The 19,422-nt window shown below is 43.5% G+C and overlaps 2 protein-coding genes across 13 annotated transcripts in view; one reads left to right on the top strand and one right to left on the bottom strand.

The window, feature by feature from the left end:
• The window catches only part of ECHDC2 (enoyl-CoA hydratase domain containing 2), a 32,591-nt gene that overhangs the window by 4,952 nt on the left and 8,217 nt on the right, over positions 1 to 19,422 (top strand). Inside the window, exons 2-10 of one of the 8 annotated variants that reach the window (XR_006205895.1) lie at positions 623 to 690; positions 771 to 858; positions 3,794 to 3,880; positions 4,713 to 4,859; positions 6,252 to 6,308; positions 6,526 to 6,713; positions 10,436 to 10,486; positions 11,987 to 12,034; positions 12,911 to 13,083. Coding sequence is in view for 7 of the 8 variants with exons in the window: in XM_042951333.1 (XP_042807267.1) it covers positions 623 to 690; positions 771 to 858; positions 3,794 to 3,880; positions 4,713 to 5,317 (848 nt within the window). In the remaining variant the exon portion in view is untranslated. Of the gene's footprint in view, positions 1 to 622; positions 691 to 770; positions 859 to 3,793; positions 3,881 to 4,712; positions 6,336 to 6,525; positions 6,714 to 10,435; positions 10,487 to 11,986; positions 12,035 to 12,620; positions 12,693 to 12,910; positions 13,513 to 19,422 lie in introns of those variants that run through there. The other 7 variants (XM_042951339.1, XM_042951338.1, XM_042951335.1 and 4 more) reach the window with 7 other exon arrangements.
• ZYG11A (zyg-11 family member A, cell cycle regulator) overlaps positions 15,258 to 19,422 on the bottom strand; it is a 74,889-nt gene continuing 70,724 nt past the window's right edge. For 4 of the 5 annotated variants that reach the window (XM_042951328.1, XM_042951329.1, XM_042951331.1 and 1 more), the window contains one exon: positions 15,258 to 15,992. In XM_042951328.1, coding sequence (XP_042807262.1) covers positions 15,829 to 15,992 — 164 coding nt within the window. In that variant the 3' untranslated portion in view covers positions 15,258 to 15,828. The remainder of the gene's footprint in view (positions 15,993 to 19,422) is intronic. The other variant, XM_042951330.1, reaches the window with a different exon arrangement.

The raw sequence follows: 19,422 nt of genomic DNA, 5'->3' as shown, positions 1-19,422 counted from the left end.
GAAGTATCTGAGATGTCATTTAAGTGGTTGAACTGGCATTGGAGACTGAGTAAATTCCATGGGTGAGGAAGAAGGGACTTCTGAGTTGATAGATCATTTACTCACAAAGGGAACAGGAGAAAAGATTGATCATTTTTTTGACCGGTTGGTCAAGACATCAAGTGGGCAACTGTGTATTCAGGCTGAGAGCTCCGGGGAGAGTTCTGGGCTAGTCAAATATGCAGAGCAGTTCTGGGTATACAGGAGGCAAGCACACAGGGGGTGTGGAAGGTGGAGAAGGGGCAGATGAGCATGTGAAAGCCCTCCTGACTTGCCTGTGTGTTTGTGTGTATAATAACAGCAGAAGCAGGTAGGAACCAATGCAGTGGTCATTGTTGTCCGTCTCTCCGTGTTGCTCCATGGGGGTTACAAGCCCTTTCACTTCTGTGAGGGAGAAAGAGCAAGGGGTTATTCTCTCCATGTTATGGTCAGGGAAACTGAAGCCTGGGTGTCTGTGACTCGCTCTAAGTCACACTGCTCATCAAGGGTAGAGGCCACCAAGAATCCAGGCAGCTGCCTCCAGGCCCCAGCCCAGGAGTGAGCAGGCCAGCTGGCTCACCCAAGGCTGCCCTGTCACCTGCAGGAATCACGGAGATCCTGATGAACAGACCAAGTGCCCGTAATGCCCTGGGGAATGTCTTGGTCAGTGAGGTGAGAAAGGGCAGCACCAGGGTGGGTGGGGGCTGGGCTAGGGCTGGGCTGGGAGATACCTGAAAAGATCTCCTCTGCAGCTTCTGGAAGCTCTGGCCCGGCTGCGGGAGGACCAGCAAGTACGCGTTCTGCTATTCAGAAGTGGAGTGAAGGGTGTGTTCTGTGCAGGTGGGTTTCCTCCCTTGCCTCTACCCCAGGGCTAGCAGGGTTCCCACCAGCCTATAGGGGGTTGGGGGCGTAGGTCAGCTCTAGCATAGGACTTATTATTCCCATTTTATAGATGTGAACTCAAATACTCAGAGGTAAAATGCCTCGCCTAGTGTTACACAGCTAGTAAGAGGTAGAATAGAATTCAATTTTAACTTGGCCCCTCTGACCCTCAAATCCTTATTCTTTCTGCTACACCATGCTCTGTTCTGACACTTCACTGAGGAAACTAAGTGCTGTGACATTGACAAGGTCTGTGGCCAAGAAGGTACTCTGTGCCCCTTTGCCCACCCACAAGATCTCAGTTCCTGTCGCCAAAACTCTCCACTGCCCCTGGACAATTTGGTCCTCACAGTAGGGCAAGCATCACCAACTTCTGTTTCAAAGACACAAAACACTGACTCACATCCCCACAACAAGAAGCAAGTGAGTGAGAGATGCACTGAGCTGAGCTAAGAACCCACTATGGGGTGATTGGGGAAGGGATAGCAGGAGTCACTGAGGAGGTGAGAAGAGGCCATGGAAGGGTAGGATGGGAAGAACATGGAATTTCAAGATGATATGGCTCAGTCTCTAGGTCTGAGCTGTCGGGATCACAGTGCCCAGTTTGGGGTCTTCCCTGGCACAAGTATGCAGAGGGGTCTGCCTGACGCAGCTGCCTCTGACGCAGCTGAGGATGAGGGCCTCACTCTACCCTGGCTTCCTCCTTCAGCTCTATGCCTGTCTGACCTTCTCTATGAAGGTCCCAGTAGCCCCACTATCCCAGCTAAGCACAGGGAAGTGGAGGGGTTGGGGGGATGGCTGCAGGAGGTCTGGGTCTGTCTCTGACTTGTTCTGGAATCCTGGGATAGTCCCTACCCCTCTTTAGCCTCAGTTTCTCCATCTGTCTTTGAGGGGCTGGGACTAATCAAAGACATGCAAGGGCTGTCAGCTCTGAATTCCCATAGTTTCAGATGTGAAGAGAATATATTCACTCCCTACTCCCACCTCAGCCCCCTGCCATCTGGCCTTTGATGACTCTGCCATGGTACTACTCTTACCAAAGTCCTTCCCAACTCCATCCCACTGTATCCTGCACTTGCTTGTCAGTTCTCTCATCTTGACTTTGTAGTCTCCTTGGACCACACTGACCCCTCCTATCAAAAAGTAATATGTTGGGGCACCTGGGTGGCTCAGTCAGTTAAGCGTCTGACTCTTGATTTTGGCTTGGGTTATGATCTCAGGGTTGTGGGATTGAGCCCCACATCGGGCTCTGGGCTGACAGCACAGAGCCTGCTTGGGATTCTCTCTCTCTCTCTCTCTCTCTCTCTCTCTCTCTCTCTCTCTCTCCCCCAACCCCCGCTCTCATGCACTCTCTCTCTCAAAATAAATAAACCTTAAAAAATCAAGATGTCAATTATTTCTCAATAAAACTGGGAAGAAATAATACATTTTTGATGTTTAAATTTGTTTATCTATTTTGAGAGAGCGGGAGAGAGAGAAAGCATGGGGGAGGGGGGAGGAGCAGAGAGAGAAAGAGAGAGAGAGAATCCCAAGCAGGCTCCATACTATCACCGTGGAGCCTGATGTAGGGCTTGAACCTACGAACCGTGAGATCATGACCTGAATGGAAGTCAGATGCCCAACTGACTGAGCCACCCAGACGCCCCAAGAAATAATACATTTTAAATATTATCATATATATTTTAAATTGTGGTAAATAAATAAATTACACAGAGTTTACACTTTAACCATTTTTAAGTATAAAATAAAGTGGCACTGAGTACATTCACATGGCCATGCAACTATCACCACTGTCCAATTCCAGAAATCTTTTATCATCCCAAATTCTGTACCTATTAAGCAATCCCTCTCCATTCCTCCTCCCCCCACCAGCCCCTGATAATCTCTGTTGTACTTTCTATCTCTATGAATTTGCCTATTCTAGATACCTCATACAAGTGGAATCATACATTTGTTCTTTTGTATCTGGCTTTTTTTACTTAGCATAATATCCTCAAGGTTCACCCATAGTGAACATGTCAGAGCATGTCAGAACTTCATTCCTTTTTATGGCTGAATCATATTCCATTGTATTTATACTACGTTTTATCTATCTTGATGTGCCCTGGGTTGTTTATACCTTTTGGGTATTGTGAATAGTGCTGCTATGAAAATTGGTATGCAAGTCTCTGTTTGAGTCTTTGCTGTTAAATCTTTTAAGAGTGACACTGCTGGGTCATATAGTAATTCTACGAATAACTTTTTGAGGAACTGCCCACGTGTTTTCCACAGCAGCTGCATCATTTCACATTCCCACCAGCAATGCACCAGCGTTCTCCACATCCATGCCAACACTTACTTTCTATTTCTGTGGTTTTTTAGAATAACCATCCTAAACGGTGTGAGGTTGGTTTCTCATTGTGGATTCAATTTGCATTTCCCTAATGACTAATGATGTTGAACATCTTTTCTTGCTTGCGTTTATTGCCCATCTGTATATGTCTTCTTTGAAGAAATGTCTATTTGAGCCCTTTGTCCTTTGTGGTTTTGGTTGTTGAGTTCTAAGAGTTCCTTAGGTATCCTAGATATTAATGCCTTATCAGATATGTAAATTGCTGGTATATTCTTCATTCCACGGGGTGTCTTTTCACTCTCTTGATAGTGTCCTTCGATGCACAAAAGTTTTTAATTCTAATGAAGTCCAACTGACCTTTTTGTTGTTGTTGCACCTGTCCTTTTTTGACACACCACCCGCCCCCCCCTTTCCTCCCTGGCTTCCTGGCCCATGCCTTCCTCCCTGAGATTTCGCCTTCCTCTCTGCCTCTCAAGTCACCTTTGCTGGGTCCTTTAACAACCTGGGATTCAGTAATAGGTCATTTCCCAAGGGCTGTCACCACCCCCTCACTATCTGCAGGTGCAGACCTGAAGGAGCGGGAGCAGATGAGTGAGGCGGAAGTGGGGATCTTTGTCCAGCGGCTCCGAGGCCTGATGAATGAGATTGGTAAGGGTCTTGGAGTGGGTTGGAGGAGGGCGTTCAGGGGCCCTGCTGATCCCAGCCCCACCACACCTACCATCCTCTACTGTAAAGAGAGGACAGTTTCTGTTGTGAGCTCTGTGAAGACAGATGACTCTCCCAGGAGGAATGGCACAAAGAATTCTACAAGGTGGAAAGGGACAAGAGAGTTCAGAGGGCATTTCTCCCGGAGGGGGCTCTGGTGCTCAACCTTTGTGTCCTGCTAGTTCTGACCTTCCCACCTCTCTACCCTCAGGGTTCAAGCCCAGCTATTCCAGTGGAGTCAGATTTCAGGCTGCAGGCCTTCGGGCTTTGATAATTACTGCTCTTTTTGCCTGGAATATCCCTCCTTGGCCACCTGAACTTTTTACTCATTCTTTAAAACCACCAGGAAGCCTTCCCGGACTGGTTCTCCAAGATTTCTTTATCAGAGCACTGATTACCATGGGTCATCATTGTCTGTTTACAGATCTGCCTTCCCCATATCTATTCAATTCTATGTTTTCAGCACCCAGCATGGGGTTTGGCACACAGAACTTGGAGGAAGTGCAGAAAGGCTGGTCTGGGGAGGCCAGCAGGAGAGTGGGCCTGAGCACGGATCATTCAGCCCATCTCCCCACCCCAGTAGCCCAGCTAATTTCCCAACTTTCCCCAATAGAAAAACCAACTTCTAAGATAACCTGGCTGAGGTACCAGGTAAGGTTCCAAACCTGGGACCCATGAGGCCCTCTGTCCCAACCAGCTAGCCCCTTTCCAACCTTGAGTCCCTGTTCTGGTCCTGCTAGGGCCTCTCAGGCTGAGCCCTTCTTCATCTCCACAGCAGCCTTCCCGGCACCTACTGTTGCGGCTATGGACGGGTTTGCCTTGGGTGGAGGCCTGGAACTTGCCCTGGCCTGTGATCTCCGAGTAGCAGGTACTGGGCAGAAGAAGAGGTGGGACAGGGTGAGAAGGGAAGAAGTAAAGCAGGGTAAGTCTGGAGATTCTGCAAAGTTAGCCACTGCTCTGAGCTTTCCAATCAACAGCAAAACTAAATGTAACGTGAGAGATACAGAGCAAGTTTGGGGGAAACTGGTTTCCCTCCTGGCCCAGCCACTGACTGCTATAGTACCTTTTACTCTTCAGAACCAGCCTCCTTCACCTCAGGAATGCTTCTACCAACCCCACAGCAGTTGGCGAGAGGACAATCAACAAAAACGCAGGGAGGGGAGACTGAGGAAAAGATTAATTGTTCAACTTTCCGGTTCTATGCAAGCCAGATTTATTTGTCATGTTTTGCACAAAGAACCATGGGGGCAGTTTGTCACCAGCCCAGTTAATCACAAACATGCCTGGGCAGAAACACTGCCCTCTGGTTCACTGGTACCAGGCAAGTGTTGCAATACTTGTTCAGAGCGGTTGAGTTTGAAGAGTGGAGGGAGGGGATGAAAAAGATGATTGCCTTTAACCTTACAGACTTGCTGGTTAGTGTGCCCTTCTTGGCAGAAAGTCTGAGTGCTATCTGGTGCTACTCTCTTCCTTTCACTGCTTTTTCCTGCCACTCCAGGTAGAACATTTAGAAATGTGTAACTCCAGGCACAGAGGTAGCATCTACATGATGCATATCAAAGAGAAGGTATCAAATTACCAAGTCAGATCATAGCTCCAACTCTGTTTCTCATGTGCCCATGTTTAGGGCAACTAACTTGCAGGGTTTGGGTAGATGGCAGAGAGTGACTATAAAACCCCTCATAGGCAGGAGTATTGGCCATTCCCTGCTGCCAGACTGCATGGTTCAGATGGTCCGTGAGGGAATTCAGGAGAAGCCTGTGGGGTGGGACACACAAGGGAGCTCCTTAGAGGAAGTAGAACTCAAAAGGAGAAGTGGACTGAAACATGGGAATTTTCAGGCTGATGAAAAGCTGGGAGGAATAACTGTGGTGTGAGCGTAAGTCATGATACTATAGGCCAGGCCAGAGCTAAGGGTCCATGAGACAGAGAATCCATTAACCCACAAATAGGCACTGGGGGGTTCCAAGAACCCCTTCCTTGTTACAAGCACCAGTACCTCGTTTGATCCTTAGCAGCTCTCTGACGATGGCAGAAGAGTAACCATATTTTTTCCACCTATGAATGAGGCTCAGAAAGGGTGAGATTTGCTTGGATGCATACCTCCACCACCAGAGGAGGCAGGATGAGGGCCTAGGCCTCCTGACTTCTATGTTAGGGCTCTTGCCAAGGCAGAGTCTGGGGAGGTCTGCTGCGGCCAGCCCATGACAGAAGTGGTTGGCTGGAGGGGTGAGCCTAGGGGCAGAGGACTCTTCTCTCTGGGGACTGGCACTGCAGGACAGCATGGGTGCTTCACTCTGTTCTGTTTAAGCAGCTTCCTCGGCTGTCATGGGGCTGATTGAGACCACCCGAGGGCTCCTCCCAGGAGCAGGTAACTGTACCCACAGCACCCATCCTTCTCTACTTACCCATTCCCACTCTATCCAAGCTACTCCCCTGCTTCCATCCTTTGCCTTATGTTCTGGGCTCTGCCCTTCCATCCTAACTCAGAATCTGTTCCTCTGAGAAGTCTTGGCTGCATCCCAGACTGGGCTCCTCTGGGCTCCCACTTCCTATGTCGATTTACCACCCGTACTCCATCCTGGCAGGAGGGACTCAGAGGCTGCCTCGATGTCTAGGGGTGGCCCTGGCAAAGGAGCTCATCTTCACAGGCCGAAGACTGAGTGGTGCACAGGCTCAAGCCCTGGGGTTGGTGAACCACACTGTTCCCCAGAATGAGGAGGGCAATGCTGCCTACCACCGGGCAAGAGCGCTGGCCCAGGAGATCCTGCCCCAGGTGAGGTAGCAGCCTAGCACAGGAGAGCCTGTGCCACGGGAGGGGGTGTGTATATGTACACCTGTGGGGAGGCGAGGGGGTGCGTCCTGTGAGGACACACAAGATCCACTTAACTGGACTTAAATTTAATTAAAAATTTAGTTTCTCAGTTACACTTCCGCCATGTCAAATGTTAATAGCTACATGTGGTTAGTGGCTACTAGATCAGACAGTACTGCAATAAAATGTCCCCAAAACTATAAAGCAAGATTCTAAAGCAGATAAAGAACTACAAGCTTATCTTTCCCAACATAGCACAGAGAAATTCCCATGTATCATGTAGGACATGTGTTACGACCCCAGCTAGGTGTAATCCTACCTGCTTCCAGGCCCAAAGCCTTTAGCAGGGCAGCCAGAATCTGGCTGATGGGGTCTCCAAGGACTGGAGAGCCTCTCACTGCTGGCTTCTCACTTCTCACTGCTGGGACCTGGAGGAAGGTCCCAAGTTTCCATATGAAAGCAGCTTGAAATGGAGCTAGGTTTTATAATGACTTAGCCCATATGGAGCGCTTCCTATCCATCAGACACAATCCCAGGTATTTTAAGAGTTTCTCAATCACTAGTACAATCCAGCCGAGTTGATTATCCATGTTGTATTTGTAATACAACAGACCCAGAAAGGTTAAGTGACTTGCTCATCAAGGTCACAAAAAGTGATTGCAATACCAGAAAAAAAGACAATACTGGCATTTGGGCTTTTATTTTGTATACTACAAAATACAATATAAAAACTGGTATTCTTAAGAGTGCAGAATACATACAAAATTTTTAAAACTTAAATACTTAATGCATTTCCAACACAAAAAATTTACATTTATAAAACAGATAAGCTTATAAAACTGTTAACCATATATTATCATTTTAATATTAACAGAAAAAAGTATTTGAATTAATCACGAAAATAAGTATTTTATTTTGGAAAAAATACTTTGTCTCTCTTAAATTTAAATAATCCTCCCTCATAACTTTCAGGTGTTCTTTGAGGGCAAGGACTATAACTTTAAAAATTAATAGTGAGTTGGTTTAAAAGAAAGCATTTGTTTTGTCTTTATTTCTTTTTCTTTTCTTCATCACATACAAATGGAGCCTGATGATGTTACTTGGGCCATTCTAATGCTACTAGGTTTCTATTACACTTGAGCAAAAGTCTGAACTAACACAAAAAAACTCAAGGTAGCGCGTGGCTCACTGCACTAGCAAGACTTGTGGACTGTAGGGTTGTCTTTTTGCATAAACTGAATAATTGGGTCTTTGAGCTTCATCTCAAGAGGATTCAGATTTCAGATTTTTGAATATACTGAAACAATGGTCTCCTACTAATTACTTGTATTTCATTACTTAAAAATAGCTTTGTATACCAAGGCACCAGCTTACCAAAAATTAGTTTTACATTCACTAATCCCAATCTTCAACTTCTAGGCGAGTTATTGGGTGCCCAGAATGAGAGGGTTCCCAAATAGGATGAGTGTAAGGATGGTGTGATAGACTGCTGCTCTCTAGTGGATAAACCACCAAGACTAGGGAGTCAAATGGTATCCATACACTCAGGGAAAAAATCACATTTTCAACACACACACAACACACATCGTATCTATACAGTTTTTACTTTTCTTTGGTGAGAAATCAGTTTATTAGGTAGTTACCTAAATAATAATGCATATTCATGACAAGCAAATCAAATAGAAGAATAAGGGCATAAAGTAAAAAATCACAAGTAGGGTGACCCAGCTGACCTTGTCTCCATAGGGCTGTCTCAGTTAAAAGTGAAAGTCCCATATCTTGATAATCCTTCAGTCACTGGCAAACCAGGATAGGTGGTCACCCAAACAGCTCTAGATTCCCCAAGCCCTCCCCAGAGATGATCACTGTTAACAATTTACATACTCTTCCAAAAATTTTCATTGTATATATAGGAATACATATTATACACATACACTCACATATCTAAAGAACTCTGAATTCCTTTTAGGACGGTTTGGGAGACAAGGAGCACACTTGCAGAGGCTAATACAGTTCTAACAGACATATAAAAAACATGAAATTAAAATATGAATAGTAATGAATTCAAACAATATGGAAATGTATAAAACAAAAAGTGAAGTTGTCCATTCTCCTGACCCTCTGGAGAGATCAAAGGCACGTCATGCCAACAACTTTTACACAAATGAGATTAGAATGTACATACTAGTATAGCCCTTGATTTTTTTTACCCAATATTTTGGAGTTTCCCATTTCAGCATATACTTATCAACCTCATTCTTTTAAAACAACTGCACGCTTTTTCATTCATGGTACAGATGTGCCATCATTACTCAACTAGTACTCTAATGATGAACATTTTATGTTGCTTTTTGCTACCAAAATGGCTGGAGTGCATAACTGAACATCTTTGTGTACTTCTAGAAGTGCATCTGTAAGGTGGATTCCTACATGGAATTAAAACATCAAAGCGTATGTGCATCCACCTAACATCTGGCCCTTAGAAGCATGGTACCAATTCACTCCATCAATAATGTATGCAAATACCTATTTCCTGAATCTCAGCAAACAGTGGGCATCACCAATATCTTACTACTTACCTAGTTTAGGGGAAAGGGGGCACCTCAGATTTTTAAGCTGCATTTCTTTAACAGTATAACTGAATAACCCTTGTGTTCATATTTCCTTTTCTGTGAACTACCTTTTCATACCCTTGTGAATATTCGTAAAAAAAATTTATACCAGCTCTTTGTAAATCAAGGACATTTGCCTGTCAGAAACATCACAAATACATCTTCCCAGTTTTTCATTTTTGCCTTTTATTCATGGTATTTTCCCCAATATGAAGTCATTTGTGTTTATGTAGCTAGCCTTTTCACTTATGTCCTCTATGTTAACAGACTTTACAAATCTTTTTCTGATAAAGTTGTACTTAAAAAAACTTCAAATAATTTATATGAGCAATATAGGGAATAAATACATTTTTTGCCTAAAGTGAGGCTGGGGATGGACTGCCAGGCCTGCGGTGGCACAAGTTAATCGGAAGCAAGACCAGTGAACCACAGGTTGCTGCTCTGATACATCTGCTTCCAGTGGCTGTGTAAACTGTCCCTTGGGATTTCAACTCAGGCCTGTCAGACCCCAAAGCCCAAGTTCCTAATCTTGACCTTTTTTTCACCCTGCTGGAGTGAAACCTGTTTGCAGTAGAGGCTTGTATTTGCCGAGATGAGTAGGGGAACAGAGCAGCAGTAAGAAAGGTGACTGGGAATCAAATCCAAGCTTCACCACTCTGGACAAACAGGACCAACTGCTTCACCTCCCTGAACCTCAAAGATGGCACCACCCTTGAAGAGTGGGTGGCACCTTTAGGCAAGTCTGTAGGTGGGAAAACGCTTTGTAAACTATCGTAGGTTATACACACTGGGGGGGGATAGGTTAAATGGCAAGAACCCCAGATACACTTGGGAGGCTCAGGGATCAGTCAGGCTTCCTTCATTATAGATAGAGAGTATCAACTGAGAAGTAGAAAGTACTAACACTAACAAAATGTAACAGAACAGCTGGAACTTGACCCAGACCTGTCTCCCTGTCCATGACTCTTCCCCCCGCCCATGAAGATAGGTCCCTCTCTTTATTCTAACCCTCCCCCTCAACTATCAGCATTGATCCCCTCAACTAAGACTTTTTCCTTTTCTTTTCCCTAGGCACCCATTGCTGTGCGGCTGGGCAAAGTAGCCATTGACAGAGGAATGGATGTAAGCAGGTTCTGGGTCCACTGAAGTCAGTGGGATTGCTGGGAAACAGTGCTTTCATGGCTCATGCAGACTGAGAGCACAGCTAGAAACAACTCAGGAGCCAGACTTTTCTAACAAACATGGAGTCTGACCTCTCTCTGTGCCTTAGTTTACCCACCCACAAAATGGAAAATTTGGCCAGATGATATTCCGAATTACATTTTATCCTCATCTCTTTCTCTTGGAGAGAAAGTAATTTGAGTAAAAGGGTAAATGACTTATCTAGGATCACAGAACAAATGTAATAAGAATGCAAGTCTGTGTGGCTCCCAGTCCATGTTCTTGGGTTTATGCTGGTGGTCAGTAAGGTGGCCTCAAGGATAGGGCTCAGGGTGGTGCCTTAGATGCTACTAATCCATCCTCAGACATCAACTTACTCATCAACTCATCCATTACACACTGAATCTAGACCTGAGCTGAGAACTGGGACACAGAGAGAAGTCAAATATGGTCACTCCCCTAAGGTAGGGAAACAGGACAGATACAGACACAATCACTAGTACAAGGTAGGGGTACCTGGCTGGCTCAGTCACTAAAGTATGCAACTCTTGATCTTAGGGTCAGGAGTTTGAGCCCCATGATGGGTGTAGAGATTACTAAAAAAAGGCAGGGGTGGGTACCAAGCAGACACAGCTACTGCTGGGTATTGCTGGGTTAGGGAATGTTTTGTAAGGTTGGGCCTTGGGTTGGATGAGGGTTCAAAAAAAAGGGAAGAGTATGAGCAAAAGCATAGACGTGTATAAACAAGTAACTTGACTGAATGGGAGTAAGGGGTGAATGAGACTATACAGCACGTAAGTTAGGGGCACAGGCATTCTGATGCTGGACTGTCTGGATTCAAAGACCTGCTTCTCCATATATAGTTGTGACCTTCACCTTTCTATGCCTGATTTCTCAGCTGTATAGTAGGGATAATAACCCTTGCTGTGAAAAGTAAACGAGTTTATACACACATGGTATTTCTCTTAGAATGGTGCCCATAAGTGGTAGTAACAGTAAGCACTGGGCAGTAGAGACTAGAAAGCTGCCAGGGTCCCGGCCATAAACCCTAGGGCCTTACTCCTCAGGACAACAGAAAGCCTGTGAAGTTCACTTACCAGGAGTGACAGGAGGTGTGGAGAGGCAGCCAGATGGGAAGGAAGGAACACTGGCTATGTACAGCTTCCATACACCCTCCTCAGCTCCCCAGGCCAAGTGCAATCCTCCCCAGTTCTCACAGCCCTGCTTTGTCCCAAACATTGTTTTATCACTGCTACAAATGGTGTTCCCTCTCCAGGTAGGGAATTTCTTATCATATTCATCTCTGTTCCTATGGACTAGCATACAGTAAGCCTCAGTAATACTTTGCTGGAGGAATCCATGAACACTAGGAAATGGTGTAGGCAGTAAGGTGGGCTGGCACCCTAAGCAGACAGAGGGGAAGAAGGTCAGGCTGATCCAGGCACCACTTCTTTCTCACAGGTGGACATCGCATCAGGGATGGCCATTGAAGGGATATGCTATGCCCAGGTACGTGACCGCTGTCCGTTGGTACATACTTGCAAGCAGAGGGCAGGCCAGAGTGGGGAGACTTGTGTAATACATAACCAGTTTAGTAGGCTCCTCCCACCCTGAAGAGTTAAACTCTGTGCCACTCCCTCTCACAATTAGCGTGGGATGGTCCTAGGGAAACCACACTGGTCCCTGGTACTGTGTCCTCAGCCATCTAATGGTGGCTCATACTGCCCCACTTAGTGCACAGAGAGTCACAAAGCACACAGGTAGAGGTAACTGGCAAAGAGCCACTTCTTTTGTCTCTGTACCAGTGGCTGCTGTAGAGACCAGGATGGCCTTGCAATGTCAAGGCCTTGGTTATAGCCTGCGGGCTGTGTGTGTTCAATTGTGGAGGATTGGGGGAGGATGGTTACCTAAGGCTGACTTATTTAGCCCTTGACTCCTGGGTGAGTCAAAAATACTAATCTCCAGGTTAACAAATATCCAAAATACTCCTAAACAAGGGGTCTGGGGACTTGTAGAACCTGGTGCAAACTGGCTACACACCAGGATTCAAAGCCAGATTTCTTACTGTAAAACTTAATCATTCTCTACCAATCAGCCTCGTATTGGACTCCTGCAGACTATCAGCCCACTGGAAGCATGTAAGCAGTGTGCAAGAGGCTAATGTGACAGGTCACAGATGCTAGAGAGGTGGCCTAACTTCCCCAGGTGATCAAGAAGTCAGGCCCACACCTTTGCCTGGCCCATCACCAGAGTTCAGAAACAATGAAAAGACTTGGACTCTGACCTTGCCATGGGCTGGACAAGCTTAAGTAAGTCTTTATTGGCCTCTGGCCCTGTTGTGCCCCCCACCCCACCCCAAATCAATACTCTGTATTGTTGTTTCAGAACATCCCCACCCAGGACCGGCTAGAGGGCATGGCAGCCTTCAGGGAGAAGCGGCCCCCCAGATTTGTTGGCAAATGACTCCCATTTAAGTATGGGAGATGCAAGCCATCAAGGGCAAGACCCACAAGGACAATGACAGATATAAAACAACTGGCATGGTGTCTGATACTAAGGTACTGACCATGCCACCGACTGCTACCTTCGTTATTCCTTATCCTGGGGCTAGATGACCACTGGGGTCAAGTTAGCTTTGGAGAATATCTGTCTCTCCCTATTTGAATGGTAAACTAAGGATTAAAATAGACCACTCTGGGTCTTTATGTTATTGACTCTCAGGCCTGGCCTGACCTCTGCCACTCAATTATCGGGTGCTCACCAGAGACGGCAAAAGGTTGTAAGAACCCTCCAGTTTCTTCCTCCATACAATAGGGATAATATGGAAACCCTGGTCATGGTAGAACAGGCATCGGGAATCAGACTGCAGATCCCAGCTCTCCTAGTTATTCATTGTGTGCCTCAGCTTCTTCAGCTGCAAAATGAAACTGTTAAAAACAAAAAAGCCTATGCCTCATGTTGAATAAATGTGAGTTATTATTACTGTACAGTGCTCTTGTGAGAACCGAATGAAATCATCACTGTGAAAACTTTTTGTAAACTATAGGGTGGCAGGCAATCTTTGATGGCTGCAGTACACAGTGCTCTCAGGAGCACTGAGAAGGGAGCAGGTTAAGTCTGAAGGAGAGAATGGAGGGTCAGGAAATGGTCAGGTAACACTGGAGTGAAGCCTGAACGCTCAATAGGCATTTGAGGCAAAGAAAGGAAGGGTAAGGGAAACAGCATGAGGGAAGGTGAGCAAGAGGATGACACACTTAGAAATGATGGTGGCTGATAAACACATATGCACACTAATCCTCATAGCCCTCCTCCTGTACCAAGGTAGGAAAAGAGAAGGCTGCATCTTAAGCTGTGGCCTTATGATCATTCTTTAACTCATCTCAGCTTCCCCAGCTTAGGGCTGGCCTAGAGATACTAAGCCAAGGGCATGGATACATACCAGTAACATTGTCAATTTGGTGCTAAATACAAGTGTGCCCAAGGCTGTGCTCATTTCCTGGAAGGAATAGTAACAGAGCCCAGGCCTTAGAATCAGAAAGAACCACATTAGCTGGAGCCGCACATTCCTTGTAACTACTCAGTAAAGTAACAGTGTTACTTAACCTCCTTTTTCTCATCTGTTAAATGGGGAGAATACAATTTATCTATATCAAAGGACTATCATGAATGAAACAAAGTTCAGAGGGCTGCCTCAACAGGCACTAGTTCTTACCACATCCTCCTATCAGTAAGAGTTAGTATCTGGCAACAGAATGTTCTAAAATACTAGAACCCAGGTCAGGAACTGAAGACAGCCTTTTGGAATCATGCAAAAGAGTGAATAAGAGAAAATACAGTGCAGTTTCAGAACTGTGGAAGGAAAGAGATTACAAATTCTCCTTATCTTGCTCACTGGTGAGCAAGAATTTTGAATATGATTTAGAGTAAGGATAAGCCTCATTTGATTCCAAAAGACAGTACACAGAACTCCAGTAAGAATCGGGCCAGTTCGGAGTGCTGAGCGACCAGCTTTTGATATGGGCTCGGGTCATGATCTTGTGGTTTGTGGGTTCAACCCCCACGTCAGGCTCTGCACTGACAGCAAGGAATCTGCTTGGGATTCTCTCTCCCTCTCTCAAAAAATAAAAAATAAATTAAAAAAAAAAAAAAGTCTGGCCAGCTAAAGCACAAACATCTAGTATAAAAATATGCCACTAGTCAAAAAGGAATATACTTTTGTTCTTTGGAAAACTTAAACAGAGGAATGGCAAAACACATTTCGTTGGTTGTCAATAAGGAAGGAATTCATACTCGGTTCCACAGAGGTTTGCAAAGGACACAAACAGAAGCCTCTGATAGTTTATACTGCAGTTGAGGCTGGTTCTCAAAAGCCCATTATATTTCTTGTCTTCATGCTAGGTAAGAGCACTCTTGAAATCTATAGCGAAGTCTTTTTTCTGGCCCTTCCTCTTCTTCTCAGTTTTGGTCACAATCCCATTTAAATCAAAACTTTGAGGGATCAAGATTTACAATGCCCATATAATCATCATCTAAACCCTCTACTCACAGTCATCAAGTCCTACTATTTTCCACCAGCACATCCACTTACACAGAATGTTATGTTCAGTCTAGTGTGTAAAGTTGGAGCAAAAGAGGCCAAAAGCAGAATACCCAAAATTGTAAAAAATATATTTTTTCCTTCCCTCTACCCCACAAGTGGAAGGTACTTTGGTATTTATTAAAAAAAAAAAAAAAAAAAAAAAAAAAAAAAAAAAAAAAAAATTTCCCCTCTTTTTCCTCCCCTCCAGCTGAGATTCTGCCTTCTAAACAACACATTTATAAGCATGTATTTTCCAAACCTTTTTCATGTACTTCTTTTCTAGTAGCCTCACTAGGAATAACAACTCAGGATATTCTTTCAAACATGAAATTTAACATAAATACCAAGGTCTCCCTGTAGGTCTTTCGTTTCTCCTTCCTCTCTGAAACTCCCAGAGTTAAGAAGCTGGCCAGGGCTAGGAAAAGTAACTGGCATAGTTGTTCCAACATAAGCTCACAGGTCTCCCCATATAGTCCAAGGCTTGATTTTGCAAAGCTGTTGAAGGAGCGTTCCCAGAATGATTCCAACTTGATTTGGGATTATGGCTATCATTCAAAATCAGCCTTTTTGTGGCCTATAGAAAATCAACAATAAAGGCCAGTGAGGCAGCCAACTTACAAACTCCAATGATAACTTGTTTCAACACTGAACTGCTGGCAAGGCAGAAGGGCTGACACTGAGGAACAGACAGCACCTCTGAAGCCCCAGGGGCTGAGGAGGGCATTCAACACAGAGAGGGTCTCTGATAATTCATGAAATGCATTCTGAAGTCATCTAGAATGGAGGTTGCAATCTTCTGTGCTTGAGCATCTGCCTCACTGTGCTCCTGGATGTCGCACAAAAACTGCAATCCTTCTTCTTCAACTAACATTCTGCAGTATTTGCTGGCTGAAAGAAAATCAAAGAGAACTGATGGACAAACTGGCATTTTAAATATTCCCAAGTCACCACACTCACCTTTTTGAAGAAAGGGTACCAAGGTTTAAGCCCTTTGACATAGGAATTAACAGATAAAAGAAATATGTCAAAGGGCACCTGGGTGGCTCAGTCGGTTAAGCACCCGACTTCAGCTCAGATCATGATCTCGCGGTTTGTGGGTTTGAGCCGCACGTTGAGCTCTGTGCTGACAGGTGGGAGCCTGGAGCCTGCTTCAGATTCTGTGTCTCCCTCTCTCAGCCCCTCTCACACTTATGCTCTCTCTCTCTCAAAAATAAACATAAAAAAAACTTAAAAGAAAAAAAATACGTCAAAACTTAAATAATGCTTGGATTGTGTAGTGCAATTATAAATGATTTTTTAGTATGCTTATTTCCAGACAACTCTATGCCTCAAATCTCTAATCCTAGCTAAAAGGATAGAAACCTCTTTTATTATAAATGTAATACACATTTCAAGTTCAGGTGTTAAGCTGAGCTAGATAACCTGATAACACTAAATGCTGGATAAAATATAACAAAAAATTTTAAATGTATACTCATGTGTACAAAGTAAAGAACTTGTCCAGGACCCAGACACAGATTGCAGAGAGCACCTAAGCTCATGTAACTTTATCTGCAGCTATCCCGGGGAAGAAAGGGACTGTCAGTTTCAGTAATCTAGGAATTTAGGTTCCAACTTACAAAGTTAGAAGCAATCTATATATAATAAATATGTATCAGTGCATAAAGCTGACCCCTCAAAGAACTATAGGAGAGAAGGGATAAGACAATGAAAACATTTGGCCTCTAGGTGGGTATACAGGCGTGGTTGGAAGAAATCCTTCCCAAGAATTCATAACCACAGTAGTGAGTTGGTATAGGATCTGAATTTATACTGCCTAAATGTTCTGGGAACCCTTGAGGTGAGAAGTTAATATGAAAATTAGTTCAATCCCAGGAAAACCTCTAGAGCACCTGAGGGAAGCAAATACAAAACTGCTGAAGGAATGTGTCCACAACGTAGTCTAAAAAGGATTCTCTTAATCATTCCAAAGGCCAACTAGACACAGGGAGAAATAATGATCTAATGACATGGAAATTGTTTTTTTAAGGATAAGATAGAATAAAGTGAGAGAAGGTATAAGATACTTCTGACAGACACCCCACAAGGAAAGTATAGGGGAGGAATAATATCTTTAAACAGCTGAGAATTTTCATCAATTTTGGAAAGTGTAACTGTGACCTGAAGTCCAGAGGCTGTGTAACAAAAGGCTGATGAAACATAATGAACAAAGTCAAGACAATAAACTGCAGAAAAAATATTTGCAAGAGTTCCTTCAAATTAAAAAGATCAACAAACAGTAGAGAAAAAGTGAATAAAGAATATCATGGACAATTCAAGGAAACGAAAACGAGTCTTCAATAAAAGATAGTTAACGTAACTTAAATGTTAAGCAAGACCATCATTTCACCTTAAATTGGCAAAGAACAAAAAGTTCAATTAAACATTGTGTAAGAATGACAAGCTTTCATAAATTGCTGACAGGAATGAAAACTGATAATCAACTCACCAGAAAACAGTTTAGAAATGCCTATCAATATCACCATGTTCCTAACATTTTGACTCAGCAATTCTAAATATTCTGCAGATTAACTGACACACTTGCAAAATGATACACTTAACAAATGATATGTACTATGCGTGAACTAATACTATGCTATGCACAAATGCTAATACTATGAGCCTAGCAATGTTTTAAATGCTTAATGAACATTAACCCACTTAATTTTTTTCTATGTTTATTTATTTATTTTGAGAGAGAGAGAGACAGACAGACAGACATGAGTGGGGGAGGCACAGAGAGAGAGAGTGCAACACAGAATCCAGAGCAGGCTCCAGGCTCTGAGCTGTCAGCACAGAGCCCAATGCAGGTCTCGAACTCATGGACCACAAGATCATGACCTGAGCTGAAGTCAGATACTCAATCAACTGAGCCACCCAGGCACCCCAACCCACTTAATTCTCACAGCTCTATGAAGTAGGTATTTTCATCCCCATTTTATACTTAAGGAAACTGGGGCACAGTGAAGTCAAGTAACCTGCTCAAGTTCCCACTATTAGTAACTGGCAGAAACTGGGAACAGAGCACAGGTAGTCAGTCTGGTTCTAACATCTGTCCTCTTAATTACCCACATGTGCATCTTCAATTCATAGATAGATAGAGTTACAGATATATAGTCTTTGTATATCATTTTTCATTGTACATTAATCCATATTCATGTATATAAATATGTTAATATTCAATAAAATAGTGCTTGTAATAGAAAAGACTAGAAACAATATCCATTTAAAGAAGACTGGTTAAATAATTATATCTATATAGTGAAGAAATACTAAGCAGTCTAACTAATAGTGGTAATCTGGAGCTCTGCCAGTTGCTATTTTAACTTTAGTAAGTTACTTAAGTTCTCTGTGCCTTGTTTGCTCATCTGTAATAGATGAATAATAATAATAATGCTACCCCCTTCTCGTTGTTGTGAAGATTGAGTTAACTCATAAAGACCTTGCAATACTGCCTGGCACAGAGAAAGTACTCAACTAACTTCTAGTTGCTATAAACCAAAGTCATTTCGGAGCTATTCTGACAGATCTGCCTGTAGTTGTTTATATGCCAACACCATTCACAATACTTATTTATAATTTAAAGAGAAGTGTTAGGGCAAGCTCCTAGAAACCATTTTTCTTGGTCAGTTCTTGTTTATTCTGCCAGGTTAACTTTAGAATAATTTTCAGATCCCTCATCTCACTCGTTCATTTAAATTGCAGCATATTCATAAGCTGAAAAGATTTGACATGTGTCTCTTAAAAAGTCTTTCCATCTAGGAATCTAGTATGTCTCATAATTACTTCAGGTTTCTCAATTATTTCTCAGTTTACTGCACAGAGCTCTCATTGTCTGTTAAAATTATTTTGGGAATTTTATACTTTTGTTAGTAGCTAATATTTTAATTCTAAAAGCTATTTCTTGAAACTTTTCACTATAAAATTATACTCTGTATTCTTTTATAATAAAAGCAAAAAATTTTACAATAATCCTTAGCAAAGAATGTAAGTCCCCAATTCTCCCAACAGCCAAACATGTAAAAACATTTAATCTGGCTAGGAAACAACCCCTGACTCCTGGCCCTCCTGACTCCTGGCCCTCCAGCCCCCCCCAGACCATTACAAAAAGGCAGATGTATATATTACTATAGACAGAGTATTCATGATAAACTGTTGAGTGAAAAGAGCCAGCTATAGGGCAGCATGCACAGAATGAGCCCATTTTGTTTAAAAATGTCCTTATTTATATATAGTATATACTAACTACAGTATGTGTATAGAGAAGTATTTGGAAGGA

This window comes from Panthera leo, chromosome C1, assembly GCF_018350215.1.
Source record: "Panthera leo isolate Ple1 chromosome C1, P.leo_Ple1_pat1.1, whole genome shotgun sequence".
In the NCBI taxonomy this organism is placed as follows: domain Eukaryota; kingdom Metazoa; phylum Chordata; class Mammalia; order Carnivora; family Felidae; genus Panthera; species Panthera leo.
The sequence above is the reverse complement of the archived record's forward strand: the minus strand, read 5'-3'. Positions and strand labels throughout refer to the sequence as shown.